The sequence below is a fragment of the Acyrthosiphon pisum genome, chromosome A1, assembly GCF_005508785.2.
Source record: "Acyrthosiphon pisum isolate AL4f chromosome A1, pea_aphid_22Mar2018_4r6ur, whole genome shotgun sequence".
In the NCBI taxonomy this organism is placed as follows: Eukaryota; Metazoa; Arthropoda; class Insecta; order Hemiptera; family Aphididae; genus Acyrthosiphon; species Acyrthosiphon pisum.
Window position 1 is genome coordinate 8,141,883 of NC_042494.1, and position 13,125 is coordinate 8,155,007.

Below are 13,125 nucleotides of genomic sequence, written 5' to 3' on the forward strand. Positions count from 1 at the left end.
CCCCCCAAGTTCCGTATTTATAAAAAATGTATATTGTTAACAAAAAATGCATATTAAATTATTATAATATTGTCATATGGACTATATGGGCCATAGAGGTATGACGGTGTATACGATGTACCTGCTGGGTAATGGACTAAAAATAGACGACTTGAATTTGTGTTAATATAATTGTTGTTTTCTTTTTGTTATCAGATTTTGTGAAATTATAACTTGCCCCCCCTCCCCTAACCAAGGCTCTGGAGCCACCCCTGAATATTATATTCTTAAAAAAAAATTATAATATGTTATAGCCCACCGCAGCGAAGAAGTTAATATCTCTGTTTTCACAAATTTTTTTTTTCAAGTTGTCATAACTTTTTTTTGTGTAATTCCCGTGAAACTGATAGTAGCATCAAACAATAAAAGACGTTCTATAAAATGAAATTTAATTACTACCGTCTCCGCTGGAACTACACAAAAATAGTTATGACAACTTGAAAAAAAAAAAATTGTAAAAACGTTATAAATACGTATTATTATAGTACGCAGTTTATTGTTTTGTGATGTAACAAAGTGAAATCTATAAATATGGTCCTCGTGTCATGTTTGGTGTATTTTAAATTTAATTTTAATGTTGTATTAATACTAATCATAACATTTTGGGTGGTCACTGTTGGTAGTCACTAAAAGTTGTATGAAATTAATAAAATACATTTGTACACAACCTACATAATATTACTATTGTATTTTTTTGTAGTTAGCAATTTCAAATTTCAAAGAAGGGTGAAAGTAGTTTAAAATTACATAATTATTATATAATTTTCATTAACTGGTCTATTTATCAAAAAAAATATTCTCATTTAGTTAGCTAGAATAAATAATCCATTAAATATTACCAATTATTCTCTACGATTAAATGCACTTGGAATTAATTCATACTTGTTTTTAGGTAGGTACTAATTATTTGATAATGTATCTGACACAGTTATAGTTTCAGGAGCATATAATTATACAATGACTTATTATGAAAGCTTGAACAAATTTATGAAATTGTATAAATCAACAAAGGATTCGAATGAAGCTTTTTGTTATATTATTTTTCATCAATCCCGGTTGCTCATGAGGGGTTTTGTCACCGGCCGGAAATTCCAGTTTCTACTATCCAACTCTAATGGAGTGTAAAAGTAGTCTCGCTGGGTCAGCAGAGTATAATGGACGTAAGAGTACAGAGTAATTCCGGTTCAACAGAGCCGTGGGGCTTTGTGGTCTCATCCGGCAGCGTTAATCGACAGGCGCTTTCCGAAAGCTATAAAACTATAATTCAATCAATTCCCGGCACACATACAGCCATTAACTTAAATTTAAAATCAACTGCAGCTTATGCATATCAATAAATCGTTTTTAAAATAAATTATATCTGAGGAAAAGTGCTAGAAAAGTTTACAATGAATTACGTACTATTGCGTAGGTACAATAATTTACTATAATAACACAGTAAAACGTTTTTCAACTAAAAATGAATAATCAATATTTATAGAAAAACTAGGGCTCGGATTTAAATGCAAAGTGCATATTTTTTTGGTTGATCTTAGACAATGCTTTCCAAATTCATAGTTTTTTTTCATGCAACGAGTGATTCAAAGCTAAACATTTTATTTATCATTTTTCGACGTTTTTTTTATATTTAGAGCATTTTTAGCATTATTGAGTCATTTTTGTTGTATTTTAATGCATATTTGTTCAATATACTATAAAAATGTAGCCTATTCAAAATATTATTTAATAATAAATTGCTTTCTTGATATTTAAGTTGTTTTCGTTTAATAGATTTATCGGGTTTTTCCCATACACATTGTCAATGATTCAATTAATTTCTGTTCAATTTTAATCTTATCTTAATTATTGAGCGTCACCCGTACTTTGTATAAATACAAATAATTAGTGAGTTCGTGTTACATCACGGTCGTATTTCGTACGTTTTTATTTCATGTTAGTAATTTTAATAGGGTTAAATATTGTGCTCAATAATGCCCCCCCTCCCCCCCCCAAAAAAAAAAAAAAAACATCAAAAAATGAATATGTCATTTTTAAAGTAATTTCTAAAGTTATTTTTGGGGTAAATTGCATTTTTTAAGGGCATTTATGGCTATTTTTTAGAGCGTATATAATGGTTTTAAGGGCATTTAAATCCGGGCCCAAATAATAACTTATAATTCTATTAGGTTATAAATTGAATTGTTAACCATAATATATTTTTAATGTCACACAAAAATTCAAAATGTTATACAATTTTTTTTAGTATAATTTTAAGCAGTATTGATTGAATACTTTAATTAAATTATATTAGCTATAATATTATTAAATTGAAAAGCTTACATGTTTTACCTTTTTTATATTTATAAATATTACAATTTACCATTAAAATAAATATAAATATATTGACAAATATATAAAATTACGAAACTAAAGAAAAAACAGCTGGGGAAATCGTTTTGTTGTAAAGTATAGACGTCAAGTGTACCTCTTTGAGTAGGTCACTGTAAATGATGGGTTAAATATTAATTCCATAGAAAATCGTATTCAATGAAAAACGATTTTGAAAATGGACTGTCAACAGTCAACATACATTTTAAAGGATACTTGATTGTATCTTTATATTGCTGTTATAGTATGTTATTTTTATATTATTATTAATACGGTAGGTACCTAGGTTGAATTAATTTTTGCAAATAATACATCACATAAATTCTATGTGATAATTATTAATATACTATTTCATAGAAAATTAATATATTATGTTCTGGACTAGAAAGTCAATACCTACGAAAATACCACACACTAGCTATGATATAATGGTGTGAATTGCTATCGGTCTGAATAGCTTAAATTAATCTAAATATTTTGAAAATTTGTGTATGTATGTTAACAATATATGCACATAGTGTAAAAAATGTATCTAAAATAATTATTTTTAGTTAAAACATCCAACTTCATGGCAATTTGAACTTAAAATGTCTATATAAATAATAGTTTGTAGCTATGTACTTTTCATATCTTTATGTTTCTGTAATAAAAAAAAATGTGGAACTTTGCTACTTTGCTGTAAGATTAATTTATGTCTGATCTTGTATTACATTTCTAGGCTTTTAAGTTTTAGCCAAGTGTATTTTTTTTTATTAATTTTTGAAATGGCTAAAAATAGCTTAAAATTAATCCAATCATTTTGAAAAATGAATTGTGTTTACAAAATGATGATTTATGTAATGTTAAAAGTGTCATGATTCTTTTCTACGATTAATATATTTTAGATTTTGTCAAAAACTAGTGTTTATTGTGTATATATCAGCATTTGGGAAATTATAATATTTTGTGATTATTTTGGAGTGCTTGAATAATGAATGAACTAATAATATTCTATAAATATTTTATTCTCACGATAAAAAAATATTTGATTATATGGTTGCACAAAAATGTTGACTTAATATTTTTATAATGTTTCCCTGAAAATGTTTTTTTGAAAAAATATGGTTAAAATGTTTTGTTAATGTTTTTTACAAAATATTTTTTAAATGTGAACTTCTTGGCCAAAAAATATAAATAAAATATTTCCTATTATTTACGCAACTTTTTCAAATATTTTGACATCCATATATTGTTTTCCTGAAAATATTTTTGCCATAGTTGGGAAATATTAAAATGCTGTGTGAGTACGTCCACGTTTTGCTGTCACTGTTTTTGTTTTCCCAATTATATTAAAAAGTACGGAGACTATTTTAGAATATTTTTGATCTCCCTATATTTATTTGTAATAATTATAATAATTGTAAGAAGATCAAAAATGTCTTAAAAAAGTTCCCGTACTTTTAAAAATAATCAGGAAAAATAAAACAAGTGACAGCAAAACGGGAAGTATTATATTCAAAACACAATTATTGTATTATTAATTATAACACTCCCTCTCCAAATACTAATTAGATCTGATTTTCTACTAGAAATGTATCTGAAAGTTTAAGATTGAAACTTTATTTCTACAATAAAAAGTAAAACTAAGAAAACCCCCATTATTGTAAGACCAAACGTGCATCACTCAATTCTAAATCGTATACGTACACTTATTACGCTTATTACGCGTACCTACTATTATTTCGTACTAAATTTCGACTTTTTTTTTCTAAAAAAAAAAAAAAAATACGTAGAGTAAAATTGATGAATGTGGATAGTTAAGTCTAGAGGGCGGCTATTATAGGCATAATAAATACCAATAATATTTATAGAATAACCGTGTTGTGTTTATTATGATGTAGAATATACCATATACATAATATATCTCTACCCCCCATAAATATGAAATATAGCACTTTTCTAATACAGCTATAGATGTATTTTCAGAAAAAAATAAATACTTAATATATATTATTAAAAATTCTGTTTAAAATTTATAAAATAGTAAAACTAGTAGTTATTTGTGTCGATCAATTGCATGACTTCACGAGACAAAAATATTTCACTTTTAAAGTCAATATATAATTTTTATACTTGTGATGTAAATTCACAATGTGATATTTGTTATATATATTTTATTGCTTTTTCGTGAATTCATCGAAAGTTTAAATTGGAACTTTGACACAAAAAAGCCATTTTTAGAGTTTTACAATAAATTGAAAAAGATTTTAAAAAATATTATTACCGATTTTATTTTGAAACTTTCAAACAAACTATGTGTTTTTATGTAACACATCAATAATGTTGTACCATTAATTGTGATTGTTCACATATTTTAAGAAATTAAAATGTTAATTGTTGTTGCATCATGGTTTTGTTTTAGGTTTTTCTTAATTTCAAGGCTGATAATACATTTTAAATTAAAATTGTAAGGTATATGGGTTGTCCAGTTCTGTTTTGACATGGGTCATCTCTATTCATAAATTCAAAATATTGTTTCATAAATCGTGTGCTTGGTCATTTTACATCTCGCGTTTTCGTGTTTTCAACATATTGTTCCCAAATGTCGACGATGTACCCACTCAGTATTATACTCCATCCACACGAATATGACCTAGAAATAAAAAATATTTTTTTTTAACTCACATGTATATCTGCAGATATTTCAATAGTAAATAATTAATTTTATTTTTAACAGTTTTTTTTTTTTTTGCAAGTGGTTTTCATTATAATCGACATCGATGAACCTCATTGTTTCCATTGTTAACAATAACAAATAACTTGACATTTATTTAAAATTTTATCTAATTTTTTCAATGTAGAAGTACCAGAAAGAAGAATTTTGGACTATATTTAACGTGTAAGTCAAATTGTAAATTCATAATGTTTTACAAAATTAACTTGTTATAAAATAACAAAAAACATTTATAACACTCAAGTCTTTTATATTGTAAAATAAGAATTCAAGATAAAATTTTTAAATTTACTTAATTCACATCGCACAAATATTACCTATCTATATAATTTATTTATTATTTAGAACTTTATTGATTCAGTATAAATCTTGATGAATATTCATATTTTTTTTATTGAACTGAAGCTCGGCAACTATAGCCATTAGCTGTTCTGTTCGTAGGTTTTTTATTAGGATTGTTTCTACGGGGGTGGTACGGTTGGTTATAACTCGTGTATATATGTGACAATGATTTATCACTATAGAACCCAGTTAGTCACAAATCCGGGAACTAATGGCACTGGCTTATGATTGACTTCAGAACTGAAGTCGACCACCGCGTCACACCAGGCCACTCATATTTTTAATATGAACCATAACACATTTATATTTTTGGATAATTTCTGCCACCTATCATTACAGTATAATTTTTCAACTTACAAACGTCTTTAATTTTACTTAGTATTATAATATTTTGAATAGGTGATAGTACCTAATTAAAAATATAATGTTTTTAGAAATGTTGATACTACATAATATAATTTTTTTTTTATTAATTTATAAATGCTTATTAATAACTAAATGTGAAGACTGAAGATAGAGGGGTACAAATGTATAAAATGTATAAAATATTTAAACTTACTTTTCTATTCCAATATAGAACAATCTCAACTTTAAATTAATTTAATCCAATTAACTATAAGTAATAAGTATATTAGATCTATATGCATGTTATAATACATTATTACATGTTAAACTATGTGACACATAAATTGACCATGCATACTGACATAAGATAGTAACTATTGTAAAGTACTATACTTGAAAATTTAAAATTTAAAATTTAAATTATTTTAATAAATAATAATATAATAATGGGTACCTACTTAACCAAACAGATGATATTCTAATTATAGGTTTTTTGCATTCTCCGGCACATGTACGTCATCACAAGCATGATAATGTGTTATAGTAAAATAGTTGTGACTTTATTAAATTAATAAATATCTAAAACACGACTTCACCTGGGGAAAAATGAATAAACATGAAATTCTGCGTTGTAGCGTTGAATATCTAATTTAGTATAGGTGCCTTAGCTCACGGGAAAATCTGTATTGGTATGCCTTGCTTTGTAGATTAAATGATTGGATCAGATAGGATATCAATATATAGCTTGGTATATTTTTTACGTGGTTCCAACTGCTTTCTAAATTATCCTGATATCACTAAGAATAATCTATAAAGCTCCTGTCAAAATTGTTTGAATAGTTGTTGAGTCTATAATTTACAAACATACAAACGTTGTGATTTTTTGTACATTTGAATAACAAACAACAAATAAAATCAATGCATAGGCTAGGTTAAACCAATATTTGTTTTTTAATTTTATTTATGTAACCAATTTCTGGGCTATATATTAACACAACAAAAATATTTGATTTTCCTAAGCAAAAATTAAATCCATGGTGTGTCACACTAATTTTCAAAATTGTATACACAACCTTGTCCACGTTCGTAATTACCCACAATTGTTTTATTTTTTTTTAAATGAAACAGGAACATTAAAAGTGAAAATTTGATATAATGTATAGTAGTTAATTCTGAAAGTTTCGCTTTTTACGACTTAATTATTTTTTTTTTTGAATTAATCTGTATAAAGTTCAATATTAAAATACGAATTCTACGGACAACGTAAATACTTTTCACCAATTGTATATTATACATTTGCTCATTTTATGATTGATATTTATTTTTTTAAATGTTTAATCTTTATTTTCAATATTATAATATTATATTTATATTAAAAACAATTAAAAGTTACGTAGGTAATACGTAGGTTAATGAAACGATATAATACCAAGTTTCCTACTGAATAATATTGTATTAGCATATTTTAAAATAAGATACAATTTACAATTTACTCACAATTATTGTTGATACTTTTTTTTTATCAATCTTTTTTTATATAACACCAAGTATATATATTTTTTATTTATATGTTTATAAAAACATCCAAGAATCTTATCTGACAACATAAATCGTGAATTATCAAGCTCCAGATCTATGGATTTTAGGCGTACTGCAGTGTATGAATTTGTCAGAGGTTCAAAATACTTGGCAATGTCTCAAAATTATTTGAATAGCGTTTGAAAACGGTGGATGGGTTAACGAGTACCGAAAAAATATGTATAAATCTGAGCTATAATAATTTCAAACGAGATATCGCACTAGGGACCAATGATATTATACTCCAAAAAGTCAATCTGGTAGTGCATTGCCTTTTATCGTCTTATCCTAATCCCCGATTATATTCTCCTTAATCATACTTATGAAATCTGACTAGTTATGTTAGCAAATATTTTCATTGTATAAATTTCAAACGAGATGAGAAGGACATAATATAATTATACACTTTCATACTTGACATGTGAATATTGAAACCATATTATAGTATGGATATATATAATAATTTATGTATGGAATAGGATACCTATTTTTAACAAAGAGTTACGATTATAAGTTATAAACTTAATCATTATTTAATGAACATGCATTTCTATACGTTAATAAATATATTTTCAAATAACATGATCATGTATTTGAATTTTTTTTTCTTCATATAAAATGATAATAATAGTAAGTATTTACCTACATTCAATAATTGTAAGGGCTATATTTTTATTTATAGAGTAAACTTCAATACAAGTATACAACATGCGGTTCCAAATATGAAAATAATGTTGTCTTGGTTTGTTTTAATTTAATTTAATTTGCATACATGCAGTTTGAGATTTTTTAGTACCTAATAAAAAATTCATATATTAGGGTAAATTGATAGCTTGACTCATATTTTTTTTTTTTATAAAACAGTTGACTTTAGTTTGATTTGGGCATTATCCGAAATTGTGAAATATTGGCATTTTTAAATTGTACCTACATAATATTATACTATATACAGTATACACTATAAACTATACAGTATTAAAGAAAATATTTTGTAAGGTTGACTTAATGTTCAGTGAGTTGTTGTGAACTCGTTCGGCTATAAACTGATCTGTGAGGGTAATTTGTCTTCTTGATTTAATTATAAACCTTTTAATAATAACTGTTTTTACTTTAGTTTACGTTCCATAAATTAATTTTTATTTTGAATGCATTGGTATTTTTCATGAGTAACTAAGACACACTTGGTCCACTCAGACCATGTATTTCACATTTACTTTCTATTGGTTGTATACTGATGTATTTTATTGCTTAAAAATTATAATTTAATGTGATACATACTTCAAGTAAGAAGAATCAACCATAATAGTTTCTACATAGCATAATATATTATAAATTGGACACAGACTAGTGCCACATTTAATGATGATAGGTATGTTAGGAACCTACCTATATATTTTTAAGTTTCCCAGTTGCTTTCTAGGATAAATGCATAAACCTGTAGCAAATTATTACCTTTAGGGAAACCTAGTGGAAGACCTAAGTTCGAATCCCAGCGAGAATTGTATTTCTGGAGGGAAAAACTTTTTTAATATTCCCAACTTTTCGATAACACTAAATGTACACATACAAGTTTCTTTATATCAGTTCAGGATCGTAATTTACGTGATTATATTTATTTTTGCTTTCAAATTGATTGTTATGATACAACACTGACATGTGGTAGAATGATTAAAGTACATTTCTAACCTAACTCAGTCCTTGTATTTTTTATTTATCGACTATTTTTTTAAAACATATTTTATCATTACCCAACACTTACATTGTTTATAATATTTTATTGTGTAAATGTAACAGTAGTCACACGTAGGTATTGGTATTTTATGATATAATTTAGATTTTTTATATCATATATGTATTAAAAAAGCGGGTAAGTGGATATCGCTCTACTGTACAGTAGGTCACATGTTGGTCACTGTAATGGATAGTGTTAAGTTTTAATTCAATGATATAATATCATTGTATGAGAAAAAAGATTCTGAGCGGAGACGGTCGGACAGCCTATGATATTATTATTACTAAGTATAAGTATTTGATGATAATATTTTACGCAAAAAAAAAAATTTTAAAAATTAAAAAATAAAAACCATTGTAAAATCAATACATTCATCGTTCTATTCTGAATCTAAAAAATAAAAAACACATATCATTGTAAAACCACTAGTTTCCTCGCTCTGCTCAGAATCTAAGACTTAAGTTGCTATATCTGTATAACTTTATGTGTACCACTGTGTGTATAATAATGTATAGTAAAAATGTGTGGTGTATCAATAATATTATGAGCCATTATAAACTAATGTCTATTTATTACATAATGTTATAGATATCGTCCGAAGGTTTGCACAACGTTAGCATACAGTTCATACCTCCAGCAGTAGAAAGAGGACACGATGTCATGATATATTGCAATTACAATTTAGACGGAGCTCCAATGTTGTCGGTCAAATGGTATAGAGGAAGCCACGAATTCTACAGGTACTCTCCCGGGATGATACCCAGAACGCAGACATTCCCATTTAACGGGCTTAATGTCGACGTAAGTACACGTTATCTACTAATTTAAATCAGTGTTATAATCATAACTATTTTGGAAAAATATTTTATTAAAATTATAATGACACGACTTTACGTCGAAGAAGAAAGTTAAATACATATAAATAACACGAAGATGATCAAAAATCAAAAATATTTTTTCAGGTTTTAAGATTTAAACATATTTTAAACCATAAGTATAATAATATAGCCATATAATATGTAGGTATATCAACCTATTCCTATGAAAAACAATAAACCATATAACTCATTGCCTTTTTTAAAAATTTTAACTTGATGGATATCCACGCATGCTTCATGATAATTTATTGTATATAGATATATTTTCTTTAATTAATAAAACAAGAAAATTTACATAAAATGTTACTGTTTTCAACTTGATTAGTGATAATCCTATAACCTATACTACAGACTTCATTTTTTTGTTTAATAATAATATAATATTATTATAATATTACAATTACGAATAATTTATTTATTTATTGATTTGATTTGCAAACAAACAATTAATACATTTGAAAATATAATTATAGTAGATAATATTAGTATAACGTTATTATAATACTATTATAATATTATTGTTACAAAATGCTGTATATAAAAAATTTACTGGACTTGTCGTTTTACATATAATATAAAATATTTTTACTTAAAATATATAATAATACTCCCATAATATTTATACTCCTTTACCAAATTCTAGCTTTAAAACTTACATAACTATAATATGATTATGGATACTTAATGGAAATTTGTAAAATAATTGTTGTAATATCAACATAAATTAACTCTAAAATATGCTGTTCAAGATTTAGAAGAAACACGAAATCCACGAATATTGAAACTAGGGTCGTCTTGATATCTTCAGTTGTATTAATCCAAAACCTATGCTTAGAACTATAATAATATTTGTGGATCTCTGGTATAATAATACATTTTTATACAAATTATTATTTATAAAAATAGTTATTGATGGAAAAAACAAACACTGTGAAAATCTATGTATACACAATATACATCGTACACATAAAATAAAGTTATTTAATAACATCAAAATTTGAACACCCTTAATATACAGTATATTAAGTACGATGAGAAGATGTTTCTTTTTTTAAATTTAATATAACAATTATCATTTATTAATATATATAATAATTTGTGTTTGGTATTATGTGCATGAGAGTAATTACCGGGTTATTATTTAGGAAATACTAACCTCATTGTTTAGTTATTGAATAAATACAATGCAGCTCTTAAATAATAGTCACGGGACAATAAAAAAATCAAGAGAATCTTGTGAAGACATTCAGCTGGTTTCTCGAATAAAATCCCATGCCTGTCATCGTAAACCTTTTTTTCCTCCACCCTCTCCTTGTCTTCCTTTATGTGACTTAAATCGACTTGATTTAATGCGCGTTTCCGTTTTATTGTCAGAAAAGCTTCCGAGTTTCACATAGTCTCGAAAAAGTTTTTTTTTTTACCGAGGACTAACATAGGCATTAAGGTCGGTGGACGACATGGCCGGTAAAGGGCACAGGCCGAACAAAAACATTGTTGTCAACGTCGGTAAAACCGTTTTTCCGGTCATCAACGATTGTTACCGCAGATAAGTTTATACGCATCGTGTGCTTGTGTATTTATTTCCGTGTTAGTGTGTATGAAACACATAAATCATACGGTTTGAATTATACATGCCCCTTTCTGTGTAATATTATATTATACTTGGTGTCTTGGTTCCTGGGAAAAGTTCTTCAGATTCATTTTCTGACAGTTATCCATGTGCCATATTTCCATGTCACTGCCTTCTAGGCAAATTAGTTTGTATAAAAATACAAATAAAATAAGCATTGGAAAAATTCAAAAGTACACAAGTACCTACCTATAGATGATAAAATATGCTCAAATATTACACGTAGATACGATGAAAAATCGTTAGCCAGTAACAGTATAATACGGATAGGAAGGATATTTTTAATAAATTTAACGAAACCTTTTCACTAACTTCTATCGTTTTGTGATTGTTTTTATAATTGATTTTCAGATTTCGTATTGTTAGTCAAATTAGATATGATCTGAAAAGTTATTGACAGTTTTCTTAAGCTAACTTTGTAATGCTATTTCTTTAGTTGAATGGGAATGCTAATTACTAGGTACATATTTATATTGCATATTAAAATTAAAATGTGTCTCTAATGCTCGAAGTTTTATCGTTAATCAAAAATAAAAATATTTTAATTTTGTAGATAATTATTTTTTCTTACAAGAAAATTTAACACTAGAAATATAATATACTATAAAAAATATTAAATTGTTTGACCACCTATATGTATACTATGACGAAAAAAAAAATAATACAGTTAATAATGTACTATAATAATCATAAATTCAATTAAGATTATAAAATATACAGTTATTCCAACATAACCCTTTTAAGTAATGAACTTGAGATAATTTGGATAGTTCTTTGACTAATTAACTTAATGCCTACTTATTAGTACCTACTTCAATATTGTTTTACTGAAACATATTCCAATATTGGAAATTTAAATCTGGATATCCATCAATAGGAATAATATTGATTAATTGATTAGAATTAATATAATTTAAAATAATTTTATTCGTTTCCAATTTATTGATTTTCTGAGATAACATTTTGGTTGGCTAAGCGCAAAAAATTAAATACCAAATAGACAATAGTATAATTAGTTTTAAATATTAAGTATAATATGTAGTATTTTTAATTTTTACTATCAGATTGATTACATTTCATTTGAATTTGAGACCCCGAATGGCTGATACATATTTTTTTTTATTATGTTATCGGCATAGACTCATTATTCATTATATTTCTATATAGCTATTTCAAACTTTTTTTTAATTTGAAAATATTAATAAATAATAAATAACAAATTGGATTTATAAATTAATAACATTTTACTTACGGTATAAGATTAATATAATTATAATATTACCTTTTATAGTGTTTAAAAAGATTTTATTCTTAATGGTTTTTGGCATTTACTAATATTACTAAGTGCTTAGATCGTTCATTCATTTAAACATAAATGTACCTAACGTATATACGACATTCAAGTAACAATATATCTACCTACACTAAAAGATAAAATATTCTCCTGAGGATGTATATTTCAGTACGACCTATAGTGTATTTAGTATATATATATATATAT

The 13,125-nt window shown here is 26.0% G+C and overlaps 1 protein-coding gene across 1 annotated transcript in view; it reads left to right on the plus strand.

The window, feature by feature from the left end:
* LOC100573338 overlaps positions 1-13,125 on the plus strand; it is a 74,571-nt gene that overhangs the window by 329 nt on the left and 61,117 nt on the right. The window contains exon 2 of the mRNA XM_008188977.2: positions 9,705-9,917. Coding sequence (XP_008187199.2) covers positions 9,705-9,917 — 213 coding nt within the window. The remainder of the gene's footprint in view (positions 1-9,704; positions 9,918-13,125) is intronic.